Here is a 22,443-nt window from a genome sequence, read left to right on the forward strand (position 1 = left end):
TTCCTGTCCCGTTGAGTGCGAGGTACAACACTGATCCAGGACCAGCCGTGACGGAAAACAAAGCTGAGTGCGTGTGGAGAAACACCAACTAACACCTGCTACATCTGTTTAATTGCATTATTCTCGTCGACGCGCCGAGACGCCGAGCGAAGGGGAAACACAGTGAGCGATGTGTTCAAATGCAGTCCAAAAAAAGAAAAAGTCGGAGGTGTTTGGCGGTAAATGCTGTCATGTTGTTTGGCGGGTTATTACATCATGTTTGAGAGCTCGTGACACTGATCCGGTACATCGTCAAACAGCCAAAAGCCAGAGAGTCCGCCTGGCAGGCGAGCACGCTCAGTGTGTTTAGCGCTTGTTTAAATTAAACCATATTGCACAGGGCTGGAATGACTTCAAAAATCAACAATTCTACCAAACAATTAAAACCATTTTTTCATGTCTCTACTAACATAGATGGAAAACCCAATCTAGTACCGAGTTCAGTTATTTTCCTCAAGCAGCATTTCGTTTTGTTTGTTTTTTCTTGAAATTCAGCACCGAAAACGCCTCGAGCGTCAGCCGTTTGGGTCGTCTGAAAAGTGAAGCAGTGGTTTTCATATTCTGGAGCCTTTGCAGATTTGTAGGGGAGGATTTTCAGGAGGACGTCTTCCTCTCTCGTGGTCGTTTTTCCCTCCACGTGCTCCAGGTGAACAGAAAAAGAAAAAAAGACCCAAACTGTTGGGTATTTTCGGATGCCACGGCCGATGATGTCCTCTCTCAGACTGCCGTCGCTCCTCGGCGGGGAGAGGAGGACCATTCATCTCTCCTCCTTCCTGGACACCTTGGACGAGTGCCACGCTGTGGACCTGACAACACAAACGCCACGTGTCACCACGTTACAAAGTGATTTTGGTTTTCATCGTTCAAACAAAAATTTTCAGCTTAAAAATGGTTGGATTTCACTGTATACTCCATATATTCCATACTCTGTAACTGATGCAGTTCTTGTAGGACAAAGTAGTGCATTGATCTGTTAGCACAAACGGAAGCATCGAGCTCCAGTTTGAACGCTTCCCTAAAAGCTCACACTCTTCCTCTCCCTCACCTGATGAAGGTCTTGAAGGCGGCACTCTGAGGGTTGATGCACAGCGGCACTCGTTTTCCCTGCTGGTGCTCCGTGATGAAGCGATGGATTAACTCTGACGATGGGACAGAGGAGCACACGGGTGACACACACAGTCAAGCACCAGCTACACTGGGACAGTCTGAACAGGAAGTGAGCCGTCCTACCTTTTCCCTGCCACACTGACAGCAAACTGTTCTCGTAGCTGTGGCTGAACGGCCGCTCGGCCGCCGGCTCAAAGTCCCGGGTGTAAACTCGGCCGCTGGGCACAGAGTAGCAGCACTGACACATGCAGGTGTGGTAGCGCAGACGCCCTTCGTCCAGGTAAGGGTGAGACAGGGCGTCGCTGCCGGAAATCCGCTTAGCCTGGAGACAAAGACAAGCGGCTGACACGTGGACTGAGGCAGAAACTTGTCAAACTGTGATTTTAGTTGCTCTTCCACGACACAAACATGAAACACAAGACGTCAGTGCTGAACTCACCGGATCAAAGACCAGCATCCGGCAGAGCAGGTGCACGGCCTCGTGCGTCGCCCCGTCGGACAGCATGTAGAGCACCGACAGCGACGGCTGCAAAGCAAACGTTCATTTCATCCGTTTTATTTAGGCCCAGCTTTACACAACAAGAAATTATACTGCTCACTGTCACTTAACCTCGTGTTTTTGAATGTTCTTGCTGCTCTATTTTATGTTATTTTACTTTTCTTTTTTTGTTTCTGGATTATCAACAAATCACAAAATAAATCTTGGAAATCAAGAGAATCATCACCAGCACTTTACTTTATATTTACTTTGCTTTTTATCTGCATTTGCTTGAGGTGTAAACAGTGAAATAGATATAACAAATGGTGATAAATAAAAAAGCTGCAGATGTGGAGTCGTGCAGCTGGTGGTTTGCTGCCCCCTGGTGGCCAACAAACAGAAAGACAGTTTTAACAGTTTGTCAAAAAATAGAGAATATACCATCATCACTGCAGCTGATTAAATGTTAAAACTCTAACGGCTGTTGTTGTCTGGTCAAAGTACTGCAAACTGGAGCCTGTACTCAGCCAAAGATCATTTGTACAGGAAAAGAGGCGTCACTCTGTTACACAACTGAACGACAGCAAATCAAGTGCATTTTAGCCAAGTCTTTTCACGAGAACTGATTAATCTGTGTTTGTATCTGGAGCAAGAAGTTTGTGAAAAATAAAGCGTAAAATTCAAGAGGCTTCAGCAGCGTGTATGCAACTAATCATTTCTTTTCCTCAGCAGCTCAGCATTAAAATAACTGACAGCCAAAATAGAATTTGACAGTAATTTAGTTTTGAAGAAATGCTTCTGAACTCCTGAACACGAAGCAACGCTGTGTTTTTGCAGCGTGTGTCCTGAGGACTCGGCCGTGTTGGTGGTGGAGTTCAGTCACGTACCGGTTTGTGCGGCCCCCTCAGGATGTGGGCTCGGGCTCCTTCACAGGCCGACGCCAGGGCCGACAGAGGAGGCGTTCCCAGCAGGTCTGTGATCAGATCCAGCTGGAGGACACAAAATGAGCCCGCAGATTGTTTACTGAAGTAAGAGTAGGAATACCACAGAGCAGAAATACTCTTACGAGTAAAAGTCCTGCATCAAATCACTGGATTATGATTACTGGTGCATTAATTTTTCATAACTTTAATGTGATACATCATCATGATGTCATCTTCACACACAGCTGGACAGTTAATTATTTAATGTAATGTGTTGAGGCGTAGTAGAAACACAACAATTAAACCAAAAATAAAAGATGAATCAATGAAACTAAATATCATGTGACAGCAGAGCAGCGTTTGGTTGGTTAACTTAAACTTAAACAAAAGTCCTGCTGGTGATGATCAAATCAGCCTGGTGCCTGAACGCTCTCATTCCCTCTGCTGAGGTCCTGATTAACGGGTGGGCGGAGTTACTGTCAGGTGAAGCGTCACATGCGCTCACCTGCTGAATGGGGCTCTGAGCCTGGAAGAGGATGCGTCGTCCCAGCAGCTCTGCGAAGATGCAGCCCACTGACCAGACGTCGATGGCCGAGCCGTAGTGTCGGCAGCCCATCAGCACCTCTGGCGCTCTGTAGTACTGCGTCACCACCTCCTGGGTCATGTGGCGTGACGGGTCGGGCTCCTCCACGCGCGCCAAACCGAAATCACAAATCTAAGCAGAGACAAAGCACACAATCATGACAAGACCGCATGTCAGACAACTGCTCTTTTTGTTTTCTTTCCTACTTCGTCCAGTTTGGGTCTAAGATGCTGGTGCGCCATCTAGTGGCAGAAAAATTTGTATATTTCACCTTTCTAACGTGACATGGAAGCAGATAATTGAAAACTGATCAGAAAGTTTGTGAACAAAGACATTTTTGGTGTGTGAACGTGTCGGAACCATTAAACGATACCTCCTCCGCCATCAGCACACTGTTTTCTCAGCTCCAGCGACTCACACGGCTGGTTGGGAATCACGTGAACGAGTCTCTCTCTTTCATTTTCCAAGGGTTTTCAGAAAGAAAACAAACAAATTCAAGGTTTACCTTCAGCAGGCAGTTGCTGTTGACCAGCAGGTTTCCAGGTTTGATGTCCCTGTGCAGGATCCCAGCAGAGTGCAGGTACTTCAAACCTGAGAGAGAAAACAACACATTTAATGTTTCTCGTGTTGCAGCTGCACTGTGATTGCCTGGTGGTCCCTAAAATGTTTTATCTAAACCACATACAGCTCAGCCTCTCCCTCATACCTGCCACACTAACCAGCATGATCAGCTGACAAATGAAGCTCAGTTTGAGTTTCTGGAGAATGAAAGGAAGTTGTCAAATGAAACTAACAGAACAGAATCAAGAGTCCACTGAAAGACATTCTGCCGTCTGTTGTGTTGTGGTAAATCCCAGTGCCCGTTTCTATGTTCTGGAGCTGTGCTGGAAAATTAATGATTGTCAAAAAACTGAAGTGTGGGGAAGAAACATCAAAACGTAAGAAAACAAATTTGACTGACTGGATGGGACACTAAATACTAAACGCAAGCAGGTCTTGAACAGTGTTGTAGGCCTGATCTGAGACCCCTTCTGCTGGACTGAGCTGCTCACCTCGGAGGATCTGATAGAGGAAGACCTTGATGTGGTCGGTGGTGAGAGGCTGCGGAGACACGATCACTTTGTGGAGGTCGCTCTGCATCAGTTCTGTTATCACGTAGCTGCGGGGCGGTTGGCTGTCAAGGAAAAACAAAGCTCACGCACGGACTGACCTCCGCCCACGCCGGCACGCCGCTCAACTGAGCCCAGGCGCAATAAAACATTATATTCACCAGACCTGACCAGCCTCACATCTGTAGCAATGAGTTGGATTAAGACCCGAGACGAGCAGCTAAATTAAGTGAATAAAAACGAGGGCATAATGAAGACAATTAAAAGAAGAGAAACTGGGACAGAAGGTGTGACTCACACTGAATACCGTCCACATGGTGATAATACTGAACAGATGAAGGCTGTAGAGCGAAGTCGATTCCGACTTCTGAGCAGCTGTTTTCTCACATATAAACAAAGGATACATTTCCTCAAAACAGTCGATCTGTGGAGGCTGCAAAATGTCCAAAGCTGACAAAACCTGCATGGACAGAAACAGGAAAAGCAGTTCAGCCTCTGGTGCGCCTGACAGCCCAGACACACACCACATGTCCCCTCCGTCCGGTCGTTACATTGTCATGTTTGAAGAAGCACAGCATCCTCAGCTCTCTGAAGACCCTCTTACAGGAGACCAGGTTCTGGAAGACATTAGGCATCTTCTTCAAAGCCACCTTACGGCCGTCGCGTGGATCAGTAACTGACCTGTCGGAAACAGACAATCACAAGAAGCTCAGACATTCGTCTTTCCCTGCGAGACCTCAGGTGTTTCTGTGACACAGTTTGTGAGACCATAAACAATGAAAATGTGCCAAAAGTTCCTTTGCCCTCAAATGTAACTGCAGTAAACACTAAATGGTCAACCTAATTTAAGATTTTAGGTGTTCTCCAATGCACATATTTGCTTTTTGCTTAGTCTTTGCTCTTCAAAGACAAATAACTAGGTCCAGTTGCGTTCGATTGAATTTCCTTGAGATAACCATGACCTGGATGAATGAGAATATTCACAGGCTTTTTGCTTCGTCTTATGTGACAGAAAACTGAATGTATTTGGACTTTGGACTGCAAAATAGCATTTAACGTAACTTTGTACGACATTGCCTTGGGCTCTGGAAACTTGTGAGAAACATTTTAAATCCTTTCTAACTAATTTCTGCATAATCAAGACATTAAGTCGATTAACAGATTAGTCAGATTAGCAATTTAGTCAGTAATGAAAATCAAATTAAGCTCACAATTTTGTCTGCTTCTGCATGGTAACCCCTACTTACTAAATAAATACTACAAACGCAAAACACTGAGATGGATGCGTGTTTACCAGACAACTCCAAATGCGCCATAACCAATGGGGCGGTCCGGCTCCATCTCTGCCGGACTGGGCACCTCGCTGGCCGGGTTGCTGTATGGCTGAGGCACCGCTGCTCCGCCGCCGGTGCTTCCTCCGAGCGCAGTGGGGTGACGAGGGGTTCCTGCCGGGGCAGTGGGTCCGGTCAGGCACGGTGTGGCGCTGAGGCCCGTGGAGGGGGCTCCGCAGGAGGAGTTGACACAGAAATACTTGTGGCCCAGCTCCGAGCCCGGAAACAAGTCTCCACAGACGGTCTGCCGGCCTGCGCCGTGAAATGCCATCCTCCACTCGCCAAAGCCCGAAACAGTGCACCGAGTCTACACCAAGCTGTCCGGCTAGGCGAGGAGGAAACACAGCTCCTCACTCACCATGATCCATTAGATTACTGTGTGCGCACACAGGGAAGACTGAGCATCATATGCAACACCGAGGATGTAAACAAGCCAACTAGATGGCACGATGAAGAAAGGCAAAGCTATCGTTAACACCGCAGCCAGACCGATGCTAATTCAGTTAGCTGTGATGTACACACACACACACACACTGGATGTCTGATGCTCGTCGAAACGAGGCTAAAGTCATTAAAAAGCGGTACCTGACGTGGCGCAACAGCTAGAGAACAAATAGCAAATTCACACAGTGAAATCAACGAGCCGCGTGACCTTTGTTTGTAGCAGACTGCACTTACCTGGTTAGTGAAGCTGCTCGCTTAACTTAACGTTGGCTAACAATATCCAGCTAGCTAACGATGATGACGGACGACTTCAAAAGAAGACACAAATTCAATGTCCGACCCGATGCTAACCTCAGGCACATGAACTGCGGGATAATTATAATATAAACACGTGCATTAGCGTTATTGCACCATCCACTTAAAATAACTTATAAAAAATCCTCAGCGGACGGACAACCGGCTAGCTGTCCTGCTAACCAGCTGTTCCAGCTAATAGGTTAACCCCATCATGTCTGTGACCCACATAACTATCATTGGTCGCATACAATTACCTAATCGGAAAAAAACTTCCCTTGGTAACTGAACAAACGTAAAAACCAAGCTCGGTCAAATTCAGGATGTGATGGCACGAAAACAAATTTCAAAAAGGCGAGAAGTCGGAGGTGGATGCTCGTCGGCGGAGCTCCTGCTCCGGCTCCCAGAGCTAGCCGGATTATTAGCTAGCTCTGTGATGTAGCCGACCAGCTAGCCGCAGCTAGCTTTGGACTGCTCGCTAGCTGGTCATCGCGTCGTAATCTCCACTGAACAAGCGTCCCATAAAGGTAGTTTCTTGTGTTCTCTGGATGAATGTGTCTCATCCAGCAGGCCCTGTGCTGTTTTAAACCAGCGGTATTTCAGGTCGCGTTTAAAGCGACATCAGCCGCTAGCTCGCTAGCTTGTCAAGGAGGAGGAGCTGGTAAAGCCGGGTGGGGGAGGGTTGATGCTTTTCATCCTGCTGTAAACAATGCTAACATTAACTTAGCTTTGGTGCTTCAGAGAAAATTTGAATTAAATGCACCATCACCCAGACACTCGCGAAGATCATTTGAAGCTGAATCCACATGTTCTGCATTTTACTGCATTTTAATACAGTAGTAACGAGGCGCTATGCACTATGCATCAAGTACAATCAATTTGCACAGCCACAGAAATGTGTCACCAAGGTAGCTACAAATTACATGGCAATTTACCGTTTTCAAGAATTACAAATCAGCATCCAGCGAAAGAGCAAAGATCATTATGAAGCAGAGAAGTTATACACATTCAATGTTCATGGAGGATATACACAAACAACTATTAGTTTGCCTTTATCAGTTTTATAAAAGCGTATATACACGATGGCCCGTCTGACACACGTATTCCCACGTCCTGTTGGGTTTCCCTGCCCTGAAGAGTCTGACAAAGGCAAACTGGAGACTGTTTTGTAATAAAGTAGGGGAGAAACTGAGATCAGTGAGTCATTTTATGGTATGTCAGGGTACTTGAGGTCTTCAGGTCAGTTTCCTCATTATAAACAAACATCAATGTTGTGGAATATAAATGATCTAAAAACAACGTCAGCTTTACAAAATCAAGACAGGCTGTGCAAGTCAGGTGAAAATTAAAACAATGACATGATGGCAAATACAAACAGTTAATTGCTAAGCCATATGAAGAAAAATACACAATAATTTTCCTTGTTGTGAATGAGCAGAGGTTTCCTTATTGTCCACAGTCTCTTCCCTGGCTTTGACTCGTCTGACCTGCAGAGACATCGTACAGTGTGTCTCTCAGTGTTCGTGGCAGGTGAGCTGTTCAACACTGCTGATGTGGAAACAAAGGTGTCCTCGTGAAACCAGGAGCAATGCTGACGAGCAGAGACGACCTCCATGGCAGCTGTGTCTTCTTGTGGCAGTCTGTTAAGAAAAAAATCTGGAAAAGAGGAATAAAAGCAGGTGATGTAAACGTCGTACGAAAACATCACGTTGGAACACTTAAATTGGGTTTCAGCTGTTGGATTCAACGACAAACATCCAAGTGAACCCATCAGAACCACAGATATGGACTGTTGTTCCACACAGTCACACAAACCCGGTGCCTAGATTACCCACAATGCAATGTGACCAGTTTGGTCAGAGACTGGGCTGCGTTATGCTAACTGTGGCGAACGCAGCTACAGACGTCTGGACGGCTCAGTCCGCAGCGACAGATTTGTTCCACTTGTCAAACTCAAGCACAAGCGTCACATTTGCCCCCCAACACCTGGAGACACACACTGAGCTCAGCTTCAGGAGCACCAAAAACACATGAAGAAGAACATGTCCATACACACCTGGATTGGATGCCATCATTCCAGTCCTCCTCCGTGACTCCTCGTTTGCCTTTGACTCCATTTCACCAATTCCCCCCGTCTCCACCCCCAGTCCCACCCATCCCACCCAAACCTCCCCGCCCTCGCCCCTCCAGCGTGCTAGCTGTGGGGCTGAGGGGCAATACTGGAGCAGTCAGTTACCAGCAGTCCCACTGTGCTAGCACTGGACACGGTGACAGCCACGCTGGTGGTGCCCACGGGGCCCGCACTCGTCGGGTCGGGGGTGGGGTCGCTCTGGTTGGCGTGGGTGCCCATGTGACCCTGGAGCTGCGTGGCCGTTTTGCACTGCACCCCGCACAGCTGGCAGAGCAGCACCCCGCCGGCACCCGTCCCGCCGAAGGCCCCCCGCGCCCCGCCGCTCTCCTTCCACTCCTGGCCGTGGTGCTTCTGAGCGTGGACACGCAGGTAGGTGAGGGTGGTGAAGCCTGGAAGCAGAGACAAACACTTCCTGAATGTCTCTGCTTCTGGCACAGTAATTCAGCCAAGTTTTGCTTAGTTTATTACAGATATATTGTGGTGTTCAATACAGTATTATTATCCTGCAATAGCAAAACGTCGGGTTGGCCTCAGCAGTGACTGCACTTCAGTAATCAGTAAAATAAGGCTTATATCTGACACAGCGGGAACACTGAGATTCAGTCAGAAGCTACAGAAGTCCTGAGAGCTGAACGCAGTGGAGCTTCCTCTCACACACACAAGCTGAGCCTTTTGTTCAGAAAAGGTTTGGTTGCACCGGAACCAGGTGCTGCCGCTGCGACTCACTGCGGTTGCACAGGTGACAGGCGTGGTGCTGCGACTGGTTGTGGACCCTCATGTGGTCGGTGATGTAGGCGGCCGACAGCAGCTTCCCACAGATGTGACACGGCACCTTCTCCTCGTGTCGGATCAGGTGGGCGCGGAGACGATCCCGCGTGGCAAACGCTGACGTGCACGTCTGCGGAACACAAGACCACACGCGTGGATACATGTGGTAAATACAACAGCAATAAAGTCACACAGAAAGGCAAGAATGAAGTCACAACACGTCAGAAGCAACATTCAACCACGTGAATCAAACCTTAATTTCTTAATCAGGCTCAGATCAGGCTGCTGTTTTAGTACGTGGTGTCACATTACTGCTGACATTCAGTATCTCACGATGAGTATTAATACTCAGTAGTCACGGGTACTGAGAGCATTTGCACTGCTTGCTTTGTAATACAGAGTGGGACTGTAACGTTTAACATTCATAACATTAATCTCAGAGAACATCCAAGTTTTTATCTCATAAATTTAGGGTTTTTTCTCTGTGTCCCCTTCCACACATAAAACAAAATATCAAATAGCAGGAAAAAACGGTGCAAACGTGTTGAAGTGCAGAGAACGGACGAAGACGTTACCGTGCACTTGAAGGGTCTCTCTGTGGAGTGAACCTGTCGAACGTGGCTGTTCAGGTGGTCCGGTCTGGAGAAACAAATAAACACCAAAAACAAAACGAGTGATCACAAAGTACTAAACGTCTCACGTACCGTTAAACGTCAGGATCAGAAAAGGTGAAAGAAAAGTAAAATGTCATGTTTCATCAGTTAATCTTTTAAGTTTTGAACAGGCAGCTTTAAAGAATGGACGTTTGTACCGAGAGAAGGCCTTGGCGCAGTGAGGACAGATGTAAGGCTTCTCCACGCCGCCTTGGTGCGAGCGCACATGATAGCTCATCCTGTCTTTCCTCTTGAAGCGCTGCTGGCAGATGGGGCAGGAGTACGGCTTCTCGTCCGAGTGGGACAGACGGTGACGGTTGAGGTGGTAGACGTCTCTGAAGGCCTTCCCGCAGGCCTCGCAGGCGTGGTTCTTCCTCACCTGGTTGGTGCTGGGGTTGGGGTTGGGATTTGGATTCTGTGGAGCAGCAGTGACGTTAAGGAGCCTGGTCTTACCGGTTTGACAACATTTCAGACACTGTCTGAACTTACACACGTTGAAATATAAATGCTGCTGATCAGATTTTAAATGTAAAATGGACATTGAAGCATTTACAGTCGGTTTGAACCTTCACTTGCTGCATTTTGTCCCCATCAGCCTACAGCTGAATAAATGAAGGAGTCCAGCTGTTTATCATCCAGGCAGTAAATGATGAATGAGTGGACGGCACTGATTGAACTGTAACAGTGGTAACTTATTGGCTGCTTTTTTCACTCCTGGTTTTAAAGATAAAGATCAGGCTCAGCATTGTGATGTAAGTGGAGTAAAATGGAGGCTCTGCTCTTTATTTACCTGTTGCCATGGTGACTCATCGTATCCGCTCCACTGGTGATGGCTTAAGTCAGACTGAGCGTAGTCAGAATTGATCAAACTAATTCTGATCGGCTGTGCTGGAACTGAAAAGTTTCCCGTCTCAGGATCGCTCAAGCCAGAGTTTAGGAATAAACTCAGGGTTTGTTAAACCTGCTTTGTGAAACGGGCCCCCGAGGCTGAGTAAGAGCAAACTGAGCTCAAATCAAAACAGCCCTGTTCACACACCTTCACTTTAGAGCTCTAAAATGTCCTTTAATCCACTCCCTGCATACATATGAACTGGATCCTCTCCCAGCACACCCACCTGCTCCATGGAACCCACCACCACAACAGCTGCCTGGATGGGTTGAGGAGGCGCTGCAGCCATGGTTACGGTTGCCGGGGCGATGGAAACACAGACGGGCTGGCTCTCTTGGTTGGCGTGCTGTCCGGGCTGGGGGAGGGTCTCCGGGGTGGCGGTGGGGGGAGCGGGAGGCTGGGTGGGCAGGGTGAGGTGGAGGAGGGAGAGAGGGACCATCTGCTTCTCCACCCGGCCAACCTTCGCCGCGTCCTCCTTCTCTCGGCTGGCCCGGTCCTTCATCTTGATCCCCGTGTGCACCGACTGGTGCCGCCGCAGGTTGTAGCTGTTCTTGAACTCCTTATTGCAGGTGGCGCAGATGTGGGCCGGCCGGCTCGGTTTGGTGAGCGGTTTGACTGGCAGACGCCGCAGAGGGTCAAAATATCACGTTCAGATTTTAACCTTCAGTTTCAATCAGGTAGACATTAAAAATCACATTAATGTCCATTCGGGCTGCAACTGATGATTATTTTCATGTTTAACCAGCCATCAAAACCGCTGCTGATTCATTTTCTTTTGGAGGAATCCCCATCAAACATTAATTGATTGACTAATTGTTGCAGCTCTAATGTCCATTTTGTTGCCTTTGACAAAACAGAAGAGTGTTTGCAGCATTAGAGGAAAAAGGGTGTCAAAACTTTCAGAAAGATGAAAAAAGTGTTGAATATCTGATCCAATAATCGACCAGACCATGAAATTACTTCTGACGCTTACGTGTGGTACATACATTTAATATCAGATATTCTAAGACTATTACTCATGTGTTATCTGTACGGAAGACTACAACTACGTTTTCCCAGCGTGGTATTTTAGCACGGTATCTTTACTTTGGCTCAAGTATGACTGTTGGGTACTTTTTACAACTACGTGTTTTATTTGTGAAAATGTAAAAAGAACAGATAAGTTTACTCTAAGTTTGCTCCACAGTAACATGTGATTTGTCAGTGCACGTCGGTACCTTTGTTACATGTTAATATTGTCTCTCGCCGTTTCCTGTCTGTAACTGTCCAGTTGGGCAAAAAAGGACAAAACAAAACAAAGCGCCGCAGACACAGATGACTGATGTGCAGTACAGTAGTGAACAGTCGCTCACCAGGCAGCGGCTCTTCGCTCAGGGCGGCCGTGTCCACGGTGGACGGCGGCGTCACAATGTGCTCTGCTGGCGGACTCTGAGCGGCGCCGGTCAGCTCAGGCAGCAGCTCGGACTGAAGAGGCGTCTCAGGTTGGCTCTGAGTCGACGGCGTCTGCCAGATTCAGAGAGGAACATATTTATTCATCCTCCGACATTCAACTGAACCACAGTTTGATGAGCTTCATCGATTTAGTTCAAAACAAAACAAAACAAAACAGCCTGGTTGTTGAATTGCTGATCTCGCTCGGGTTAAGGATCAGGGTGCTGCGATGGCTGACCAATAGGACGCCGGGACGAGGCCTAATGTGACGGCTGTTCTGCTGGTGGGTGAAGGTTCAGGTACAAATCTGAGTCTCAGCGTCCTCCAGGTGAAACAATCAGTCCACTAAATGTTTAACTACTCTAATCCTCAGTCACACATTCTCTGGTTTCAGCTTCTCACACCTGAATATATGAAGTAGCTGAACATGGAAATACTTGACCACCAGCGCTCGGTGTACACCTTCAACTGAAACATAAAGAACTGTGCGCTGGATAATGAACTTATCAAACTAGACCAAAGTTTTCGACACAGAAGGGGGCCTGTGTCACCAGCACTCAGCCATAATGAAGGAGCCCGTTTCCTGTCAGTTCATCTTGTGTTTCAGTGCCGCATATTCATGAACAAGTACACAAGTAATCAAAGTACCCCAAACCACATTACACACAGTGAGCCCCATGGGACCCCTGAGGGCCTGCTAATGTACACATTCTTCATAAATACCCAAACATAAAGGGAGGATTCAAAAGCCAGCCCGGAATCCAAACATCACACAGGAAAAGAGCTGGAACCGAGCAGGTGGAGAAGACCAAACCCAACACCAACTTCACTCTGACCCCTCTGTGACCTCCTCCTTCTTTCCTCTCTAACCCCACACGAACATGTCAAACACCACCCGCCCGCTTCATTCTCCCCCCGAAAAACAAATCACACCGCAGCTCCGGTATCAATTAAACTTACCTGAAAGAGGAAATTACTCCAGGAGGTATCCATCCTGAACGGGACTGAAAGCTAACCAGCCTGGGAGCAAAGAGGGGAGGGAGGAGGGCGACGGAGCCGAGGAAGAAATGCTCCAACTGCTGCTATGAAAACAAAATCTGAGGCCTGTATCGCTGCTCCTCTCTGCCAGCCCGGATCAATTAATGGAAATATATAATAACACCGGATGAAATTTAGCTTCAATCAACGCTTATCAGGGATTAGGCTGATATGAGTTATGAATTAATGTGGCAGTCTGTTGGCGGTATACAGGCACTGACAAGATGGTTTTGTAAATGCGACAAAATGGTTGGTATCATGCTTGCTTTAATGGTGCATTTTAATATCATTTGCTTATGTCTACTGTAATAAAATCAGTTGAATTGCATGCAAAATAGAGATTATTTTTATACAGAAGATGAGTAGGATGTAGTCGAAACGTGCTAATCATAGTCAGCAGCTGTTCGGGAGTCATTTATTTGCGATAGCTCCGAAAAGGCCGCACCGTCGGGTCCCAAGCCTCGGCGTTGCGTACAGCTCGTCCCCTAACTAGAGAGCTCCTGGTCGGCCGCGGTCCATGGCTCCGCCTCGGTGTTTCAATCGACAGGATGACATCTTTCTCTTTTTTTCAAATTCTCTCCCTCACTCACTCTCGCCCTCCCTCCCTCTCTGTCTTTCTTCCTTTTCTTTTTTTATCTCTTCTTCACCCCCTCTGTCCCTCTCTGCTTTAAAGGGAAAGTATTTTGTGTATGCACCCTCCTCGCGGACCCCGTCTCGCCTCGCGCCGTCCCTCTCGCCCCCGCCGCCGCCGCCACTTCACGGTAGGCCGACAAATAATGAAATCCGACATTTATAGAATCAGCTCGGCCGTTAATTCCCCCGCTGCTCTTCCAAGAGAAATTCCGCCGCTACGGCTAAAAATACACGACCGCTCTTCCGGACGTCAGTCGCTAGACGCGCCAAACTCTTAACTAAAATGGTGTCGGGTTTAGCTAAATCAAGGCTTTATCCTCCAGCATCTTAAAGGTAACGATGCGCGCAAGTGCAACAGCTGGATCTAACCTCAGTTCACATGACGTCCATTCTTGAGTGGGCCACCCAGAATGGCGCACCAAACTCCATTCAGAAAATCTTAAAATTAATGTTCGTTTGCTTGAAGTTGATAGAAATAAACAAAAATAAGCAGGTCCGGCGATCTTTTAACCACTCACTCGAGTCACTCGTGGATTCGTCACGTATGCAATACGCCACGCTGTTTCGTGTTTTACAAAATGTCACGTTTATTTTATTATGTGAATGAAGAAGGGCGCATTTTGAGCACATGAACGCTATAAACAGAATACTGTAACAGACAGTACTATTTAAGGCAATAAATAAAAGTTTGTACAAAATTTGATCCTGTGAGTCTTTTTGTCTACACGTTTTTGGCTTTTATGTTTGCTTATTACAGGATTAGTCTGCGTGTACCACGAAATGAGGGGTTTCCTAAATGAAGTGGACCGAGCAGAACCGGACACGTTTCTGAAAAGCGTGTTGGTGTTTTATTGCCTTTTTGTACCCACAGCAAATTCAGCCTTAAAATAACTGATTTTCACAGGCTTGACATGAATGCTGTAAATGAAGCTGACCAAGTGTCTCTTCAAGGATTTAAAATGCTTTAATGCTGACAAACAGTCTGATTATGACAATCAGACGGTTTCCATCAGCGGGGACATTTAGGAAACCCTAAGAGAAGAATTCACATTCAGGACAGCAGAGCAGCAGGAACATAAAAGCATTTTTGTCTCTGAGACATGAAGCACTTCACTTGATATTCAAGGCCAGAGTTTTCCATCCATCCACGGAAGACTTAAGTGTGTGTATTTGGTGTGGGATGTTTTACATTTTTGATTTAAAAAAATACACAATTTTACATCACTTGGGACTTCGTTATCATTTCCCAAACTGACTACAAACCTGAAAAAGCTTGAGGGGATAGTAAATAAATAAATGATGTGGGGAAAAGTCATTTAGTTTTGATGCTGCACACACCGACTTTACATTCAGTCAGCTCAGGTGGCGCACCTGAGAGAAAAGCCTAAAGGCCTTTATTTTGAAAAGAGACTCTGAATAAAAATTTGGTTTTCATTTTCTTTATTTCACAGCTGCATTTAAACACTTGCACTCTAAACAAAATACCCATCAAATATATTAAGTACAACAAGTGAAAGTGATGTCTTTTAAATACAACATTGGACTTGGCATTACTGTCGATATATATTTAGATTTTTCAATAATACATTCTAGTAAAAACAAGAGGCGACTTTTGTCTTTTCAGTACTTTCTGCATTGAAACACCCCAGCAGCCCATAAGCAGCACATACGTGTTGTCAGTGACTTTAACATGCACCACGCAGAAGCACAAAGCGTCACACTCGGTGCTCTTCACATGAGGTAAACTCACAACCTTATGAGTACAGCAGAACCCAAAGGAAAGTCGTCCCTTCTACCACAAAACAAGAAAAGCATCATAAAAGTCAAACGAGCACTAACTGATCAGTTTCAACACCGAAATATACACAGGAACCTTTAAAAAAACTCAACAATAACAACAGCAAAAGGAATATTTAAACTGTCCCAGTCCCCACAGGTGCTCTGCAGTCAAACGGCTTTCTAAAAGCAAAACACATTTGTTCTACAACAGGAAATGGATGTCGTGTGAAACTGAACGAAAGCTTCAGCTTTTGGTCTGCGTCGTAAACTACAAATGAACGCTTAAACAAAACAAATTAGGAATAAAATTAAGGTGGATTTCACGCTTACAGTTCTGAAACGGCAGGAGACACAACAACAGCTGCCATGTTTCCAAATACGGTTTGTTTGAATGTGCAACATGAGGCTACAGGATCAGGATCAGGATCAGTTCTGATACGACTTTCTGTTCCGCTTTCATCAGCTCAGGGCCTTAAAGCTCCAGTGTGTACGATGCAGGAATAAAACACCCAGAATAACATTTTCTATATGTTCAACCACCTAAAACTAAGAATGAGACTTCTGTATCCACACGGGGATCAGGCCCTCAGGCCGAGTCAGCAGCCCAGATGGGACAAACCAAACGGCGACTTCCATGTTTTCAACGACTACAGCTGGTTGCAATCTGACTCCTCACCACCAGATGCCGCTAAGTCCTACACACTAGATCTTCAAGGCCCATCGAGGAGAAATCTGGCTTCACATTCCCAGACTTTATTCATGTTAGCCTGATTGATGGAAACGTTTTCTGGGCCCTACAGATCCCTTTCACAGGCGCTCAGTGTGAACACTAAACTCCGCAGCTTCACTTCGAATGAACGAAGAACACGAGGCGACGGTCGTTAACGCTTCCAGCTGCAGTTTGTGTCTTCGTTACACTGCGGTCTCACGTAAAAGTCCAGTCTGTCTGAAAGAACAAATGAATCCATCTGACTGCAGGTCTGAAGGTGGTTCTTCTGCTTCACCAGCCAGAGTTCACCAAGATCAGACTGAAGTCAAGATGGTTTCTACGTGTACACAGTGTCTGGACTGGACCTTAACGGGTCCAAAAAGACCCTGAAAGGTTCGAGCCAGACTGGAATTTTATCACTGAAGCTGTAATCAAAGTCAAACGGCTGCGATCAGACATGGAGGACGTCCTCGTTATCAGCGGGCGCTTTGGCCTCCTCACTAATGTCTGATAAAAAGCAGACGTTTCCTCTGATCTCAGTGAAGAAACTCCTGACTGTAAAGCCACATTAACATGAAGTCCGGTTTGTCCGTCTGACGCCACTGAGTGAAAATATTTTAATGTCGCACAAACGGACGAAACCCAAACCCGTGACTCAAATGTGATAAAACATGAAAGCGACAAACTGCGGGCAGAAATGAACGTGAAAACACGGACTGACGTGTGAGATCTAAACGTCTCACGTCACAGCACGTGTGCTTTTTTTAGTCGTCATGTGCCAACGCCGTGCGCTTCTGAAAGGAATCTGAAACGTGCAAAGTGCTGAAATCGTCTGCAGAAAGTCGTCATCCACCTTTGGAATTTGGAATTTTAATGTCGTCACCGTTGGTCATAAAACGTGCGTGTTGCTTCCTGATGTCGTGTGATGAAACTGAAGTGGCCTCGCTGCGTTTCACTTCTGATTTGAGGGCACAAAGTGAACAGTTACCCTTCAAAACAAACAGAAATAAAATCACGGCGTTTTTGCTGTCGATGCTCTCTCTCACTGCGACTTCCTGCTGCTCTCCCGCTCGGCGGCGTCGAGGGCGGCCATGTTCTGCGAGGCGGTGACGAGGTGCAGGAGGCTGATGCCGGACTTGAGCAGGCAGATGATCCCACAGAGGCCCTGCAGCCAGTAGAGCCAAGCTGCAGCGGACACACAGCGGGTCAACACACACACCTCGTCACTCTGCTCTGAAACGCTCTGAAACGCTCTGCGGCGTCTTCTTCATGGCATGGAACGTCTTACCTGCAGGTTCCTCGATGTGATGGAAAACGTAGAGCAGACAGAAGAAGAGCTCGTTCCCAGCACACATCACGAACAGCACCGACTGCAGGAGACAAACACCTTCAGCCATCAGTCTTTAATGTGTGGCAGAGTGTGTGTGTGTCACCGTGTGTGTGCGTGCTCCTCGCCTTGGACGTGTAGTAGACTCGGAGGACCGGGTTACCGGACAGGTCGATGGTCTTGTGACTCGCTGATCCTTTAACTGTTGAGCTGAGAGCAGCAGAGGAGATGAGAGACCCAAAGAGATTTAGCTGCCAATTATTTTGGTAATCAAAGTATTTAAGACAAACGTTTGCTGGTTCCAGCAGCCTTTGGGTTTTGATTTAAAAGACATCACTTTGGGCTTTGGGAAGCTGAGGAGTTTCACCGTTATTTTAGACATTTTAAAGAGTGACTGATGAAGCATGAAAACATTTGTGGACACAACACAAGCTGCGACTTTCTCAGAGGAGACTGTTGAGGCTGACGCTCAGAGGGTTCGATGCCCGTGGGGGAAGGGATGACGTACCTGTGCAGGTGCAGCCAGTGGCTGGCGATGTCCAGACACATGCTGAGCTGGAACAGGAAGGTGTAGGACGGGTACAGCAGGGACAGGTTGACCAGCAGACACATGGTGGCACAGCGATCCGTCAGCATGTCCAACATGGCGCCAAACTTGGTGGCTGCAAGACGACGAGAGCGGACGCAGACAGTCAGAGGAACATCTGGAAGACACTTGAGATGCAGATGTGTTTCTGTGCTGAGTCAGCACGTCCTCCTCGTACAGAAACACAGCAGCGCAGCCTTTGGGTTCAGACGTGAAAACGCTAAGCAGAATGTAAACATTTATATTCGTTATTTTGTTTTTCCTTTTAGCAGACACACACTCCCAATCCCGTCCCCACTGAGGCAGGCCGAGCTGGGCGTCCGGTCCTGTACGTAATTCTGTGTGTGACACTGAGAGCTACTGAAAGCAGGAGACAAATTCCACGCACACTGATTGAGCGCGCGGGCCGCGTGGCCGTCGAAGGAGTCCAGCAGGGCGCTGAGCAGGTAGCAGAAGACAGCAGGCCACGGACAGCAGGGCATCAGGTAGAAGGACAGCAGGGCCAGGACAATACGGGCGTAACCTGCAGGTACAGAGTCACAGCTGGACACTTATTCGTTCACCTTTGTTAAAAATAAATTCATTTTCAGGATTTTAGAGGCCGTAATGTCCAAAATATCACACTAAACACAGAAAAAATAAAGAAACGTATAAATGGGTGAAAAAGTAAAACAGATTTAAAAATAGGCAGGAAGATGGTTTGCATTATGTTTCGCTTATTTACTACATTTGACACTTTTATGAATGCGGTTTGGTACGCAGCATCGCCTGCATGTTGGCTGATGCTAAGCTAACTAGCTACATGTTGGCTGAGACGGCAAAAACTCACCGATCAAATTGGGAACGAAGAAGAAGATATTTTCCTGCGCCATCTTGGGGTTATGAGGTGTTTTTGGCGGACACGAGTTGTCTTTTCCTTTCAGCTGCCCGGCTGAATGAAGTCGCGTCTGAAGGATAACCTCACTACACAACAGCGTCGACTTCCTCAAAACAACTTTTGTCAAAAACAAGAGCGCTACTTCCGGTGAATCTGTTTCATAATAAAAGCGTTACTTTTGATTGATTTAAAGCGTGTCTGGTAGACGCTGAACAATTTCAGTAAGTTTTATTTAAAGCAAAACAACATAGCTTTTTTAACAGTCTTGTTTTAGTTAGCATTCACTTTTACTTTGAATACTTAAAGTACATTTCCTGATTACACTTACATACTTTTACTTAAGGAACGTTTTCAAAGTAGGGTTTTCAGCCGTAACCGTATTTTTCACAGTGTGGTACTTTTACTGAGTAAAGGATCTGAATACTGCCCCAGCTGTTGTCTATTCTCCACAGTAAAAGTCAACTTCTGCTTTTATTTTAAAAGAAAAAAAACGGTTTACTCTTTCTGTCCAACTTGATTATTAGAGTCTCTGATTACGACAGCAACAAGCACAGCGCAGGCGCAGCTCTTGTTGGGCTGTGATGTCATAGGATGCAGTTCCCATCGTGCAGCGCGCCATCCGGAAGAGGAAAATAGTTCTTTGTTGATTTCGAAAACTTTTGTGTTGCTGATGTGAAGCTCGGGATCCGGCGGGCTGGAGATGTGGATGTAGCGCCGCTCTGAGGGGATGATTTCAGCCAGCATGGAAACTAAACGTGTGGAGATCCCCTCCGGCGTGCTGGACGACCTCTGCAGCCGCTTCATCCTGCACATCCCCAGCGAGGAGAGGGACAACGCCATCCGGGTGTGCTTCCAGATCGAGCTGGCCCACTGGTTCTACCTGGACTTCTGCGTGCAGAACACACCGGGAGCTCCTCACTGCGGGATAAGAGACTTCGCCAAAGCTGTCTTCCATCACTGCCCGTTTCTGTTGCCTCATGGAGAGGACGTGCAGAAGGTCCTCGAGCAGTGGAAGGAGTACAAGATGGGTGTACCCACCTATGGAGCCATCATTCTGGACGAATCTCTAGAAAACGCGCTGCTTGTTCAAGGCTACCTCGCCAAGTCCGGCTGGGGCTTCCCGAAGGGGAAGGTAAACGAGGACGAAGCTCCTCATGACTGTGCGGTCCGTGAGGTGCTGGAGGAGACGGGCTTTGACATCAAGAACCGCATCTGCAAAGACGTGTACATAGAGCAGAAGATCACCGACCAGCTGGTGCGGCTCTACATCATCCCAGGAGTGTCGAAGGACACCAAGTTCAACCCCAAGACGAGGAAGGAGATCCGGAACATCGAGTGGTTCTCTGTGGAGAAGCTGCCGTGTCACAGGAACGACATGACCCCAAAGTCTAAACTGGGACTCGCCCCCAACAGGTTTTTCATGGCCATCCCCTTCATCAGACCGCTGCGGGAGTGGATCAGCAGGCTGAAAGGCGAGTCAACAGACAGCGACGAGGACTTCGCAAACGCTCCGTGCAAACCCTCAGACGTCGCTCGGTCCAAGTCCCGCCGCCTTGACGCGCCTGGAGCAGACGGCTGGACGAAGCACAAACAGCAGAAGACTCAGTACGAGCTGAACCAGCGGGGGGGCGAGAGGAAAGGCCAGGACTCACCGCACGTGAAGAAAGGAGCCAATGACGGCAGCCAGCAGGTGAAAACCAAAGAGGACAAAAAGATCCAACCCAGACGACTTCAGGACAGCTTTGAGAGAGACCAGCAGGCGGTCCAGCTCCACCTGCTGTCCTCCAAGACTTTCCTCAACTTCAAGTTTGACCGAGACGCCATCATGAAGTGTTTCGACTTCTGATGAAGTCCAGCTGGCCGTCACAGCATCAGACTGTGGAGTCCTGCAGTCCAGGCTCAGCTTCGACACATTTACAATCTGTTTTTCATTGAACGCATCATGTGAGCTTCACGGGCCTCGCTTGCTTCAGACCTTAAAACACACGTGAGGCTGTGTGATGTCAGTGGATCATGTCGGTTTTCATTTATGTATTGATTTTAACAGGTGGGAACTTTGTCTTTCATTCTCCTGACCGGATGCTGTCACATCATGTTGTGTGTGTTCGCTGTGTTACTGACTTAAAGATTTTATTCAGGAGGGTTCAAGTTTGGTACGGAAGCTTGTGGCTGCCAATATTAAAGTGAAATCAATAAATTAAAATTTAAAAATCTCCAGTAAAGGCCAGGAAATTTTAATTACAAAATAAAATTGAAATTATAAAATGAAAAATAATCGTCAGAGTGCATCATCACTGCATCATGACAATAATTCAGTTTCACATTTAAGTTGTTTACCAGGCTGAAAATGTTTCAAGTTCAGGCGTCCACACGTTGTTGTTGTTAAACAACTCGTGTGTTTTTCAGCAGCTTTGTAATTCGTGGCTGTTCTGTCGCGCGGACTGCAGGTTCACATGTTGAACTTCCTGTCAGGATTTCTCACACCACAAGTCCTCCGTCTCGGTTATGCAGTAGTCGTCGTTTGGTGTGAGACCTTGCAGACCAACTGTGGATGTGAGATTTCTTCTCATTTGTTGCTGACAGGTTCTTTGGTGTTTTTTTAAGATTTAATTATTCATGTATTTGTAGACAAACAACTGCATAAACATAAAGACAAAAAATGATGCACTGTCTGTTAAGGCTGATGAATTACAGAAGCTGGACAACAAACACGTTCTGGGTTCTCGGTTGTTCGTCTCAACTTGTCCTTTGGCTTCAAGTGTTTCGAATTAAAATGTGAATATCAATAAAGTCTTTTTTTCACTCATCTGTTAATTTTCAGTAATCAGTTTTATGTGTGAACATGTCAATGAAGACAAACCAACGCTTCTCTTTTTGTTCCTTTATTTCTCCAAAATTATTTCGTTACGTTTCTGTACAACTTGTCTCTCAGCTCCTCCAAACATTTTAAACTTTTTAACATCCTGCTGTAAAAACTGAAGCTCGTCCACGTGTCCTCACAACATCCGCCGACTCATCACCGCAGCTGCTGATGAACCTGCTGCCAGGACAGCTGGGGGGGACGTATGTGTCTCTCAGGGGGGACGAAGGATTTTCCTCACAGAAATGTTTAAAACTGCACCAGGAAACGCATGGACCCACATGGAAAAACAGGAATAACAGAACAGCATTCTGGGAAATTTGCTTGTTTGCCATCAAGTCTCAGACAAACTGCAGCAGAAGAGACCAATAATCACATCTTTTTTATTATTTGTGGATGAAATGTGCTGTAAGGATTTAAACTGTCACTCTGTCCTTGAACACACCACAGAACA

At 46.8% G+C, this 22,443-nt stretch overlaps 3 protein-coding genes across 6 annotated transcripts; 1 reads left to right on the top strand and 2 right to left on the bottom strand.

Moving 5' to 3' along the window:
• Positions 1-342: 342 nt before the first annotated feature.
• nlk1 (nemo-like kinase, type 1) lies at positions 343-14,297 on the bottom strand. 4 transcript variants are annotated; one of them, XM_046414198.1, is made up of 13 exons: positions 8,365-8,498; positions 6,566-7,964; positions 5,534-6,379; positions 4,791-4,920; positions 4,644-4,699; positions 4,183-4,289; positions 3,636-3,721; positions 3,053-3,262; positions 2,512-2,613; positions 1,586-1,672; positions 1,270-1,468; positions 1,085-1,178; positions 343-845 (listed from the first exon to the last, which is right to left on the bottom strand). In XM_046414198.1, exons 3-13 carry the CDS (start codon positions 5,839-5,841, stop codon positions 797-799), a joined length of 1,428 nt encoding a protein of 475 aa, XP_046270154.1. In that variant the 5' UTR covers positions 5,842-6,379; positions 6,566-7,964; positions 8,365-8,498; the 3' UTR covers positions 343-796. The 4 variants fall into 4 exon arrangements, 3 of the variants coding, with proteins under 3 accessions (XP_046270154.1, XP_046270155.1, XP_046270153.1); XM_046414199.1 differs by having other exon boundaries at positions 5,534-5,945; positions 6,249-7,964; XM_046414197.1 differs by having other exon boundaries at positions 5,534-7,964.
• Positions 14,298-15,274: 977 nt separating this feature from the next.
• cdipt (CDP-diacylglycerol--inositol 3-phosphatidyltransferase (phosphatidylinositol synthase)) lies at positions 15,275-19,299 on the bottom strand. The gene is made up of 6 exons (XM_046414201.1): positions 19,082-19,299; positions 18,641-18,775; positions 18,175-18,328; positions 17,795-17,876; positions 17,628-17,709; positions 15,275-17,524 (listed from the first exon to the last, which is right to left on the bottom strand). Exons 1-6 carry the CDS (start codon positions 19,122-19,124, stop codon positions 17,382-17,384), a joined length of 639 nt encoding a protein of 212 aa, XP_046270157.1. The 5' UTR covers positions 19,125-19,299; the 3' UTR covers positions 15,275-17,381.
• A 205-nt stretch (positions 19,300-19,504) lies between these two features.
• dcp2 (decapping mRNA 2) lies at positions 19,505-21,935 on the top strand. Its single transcript, XM_046414659.1, has one exon. It carries the CDS (start codon positions 19,857-19,859, stop codon positions 20,973-20,975), a length of 1,119 nt encoding a protein of 372 aa, XP_046270615.1. The 5' UTR covers positions 19,505-19,856; the 3' UTR covers positions 20,976-21,935.
• The last annotated feature ends 508 nt before the right edge of the window (positions 21,936-22,443 follow it).

This window comes from Scatophagus argus, chromosome 16 (assembly GCF_020382885.2).
Source record: "Scatophagus argus isolate fScaArg1 chromosome 16, fScaArg1.pri, whole genome shotgun sequence".
NCBI classification, from domain to species: domain Eukaryota; kingdom Metazoa; phylum Chordata; class Actinopteri; family Scatophagidae; genus Scatophagus; species Scatophagus argus.

What these genes read in the sequence shown, in the direction of transcription:
- dcp2 (XM_046414659.1), top strand. Translation starts at nt 19,857, where the DNA reads ATGATTTCAGCCAGCATGGAAACTAAACGTGTGGAGATCCCCTCCGGC.
- cdipt (XM_046414201.1), bottom strand. Translation starts at nt 19,124, where the DNA reads ATGGCGCAGGAAAATATCTTCTTCTTCGTTCCCAATTTGATCG. An exon ending in CTTCGTTCCCAATTTGATCG is followed by an intron (nt 18,776 to 19,081) that starts GTGAGTTTTTGC and finishes CTGTACCTGCAG; the next exon opens with GTTACGCCCGTATTGTCCTG. An exon ending in GAGTCTACTACACGTCCAAG is followed by an intron (nt 17,710 to 17,794) that starts GCGAGGAGCACG and finishes TGTCTCCTGCAG; the next exon opens with TCGGTGCTGTTCGTGATGTG.
- nlk1 (XM_046414198.1), bottom strand. Translation starts at nt 5,841, where the DNA reads ATGGCATTTCACGGCGCAGGCCGGCAGACCGTCTGTGGAGACTTGTTT. An exon ending in GGCGCATTTGGAGTTGTCTG is followed by an intron (nt 4,921 to 5,533) that starts GTAAACACGCAT and finishes TGTTTCCGACAG; the next exon opens with GTCAGTTACTGATCCACGCG. An exon ending in CTCAGAGCCCCATTCAGCAG is followed by an intron (nt 2,614 to 3,052) that starts GTGAGCGCATGT and finishes TGTGTCCTCCAG; the next exon opens with CTGGATCTGATCACAGACCT.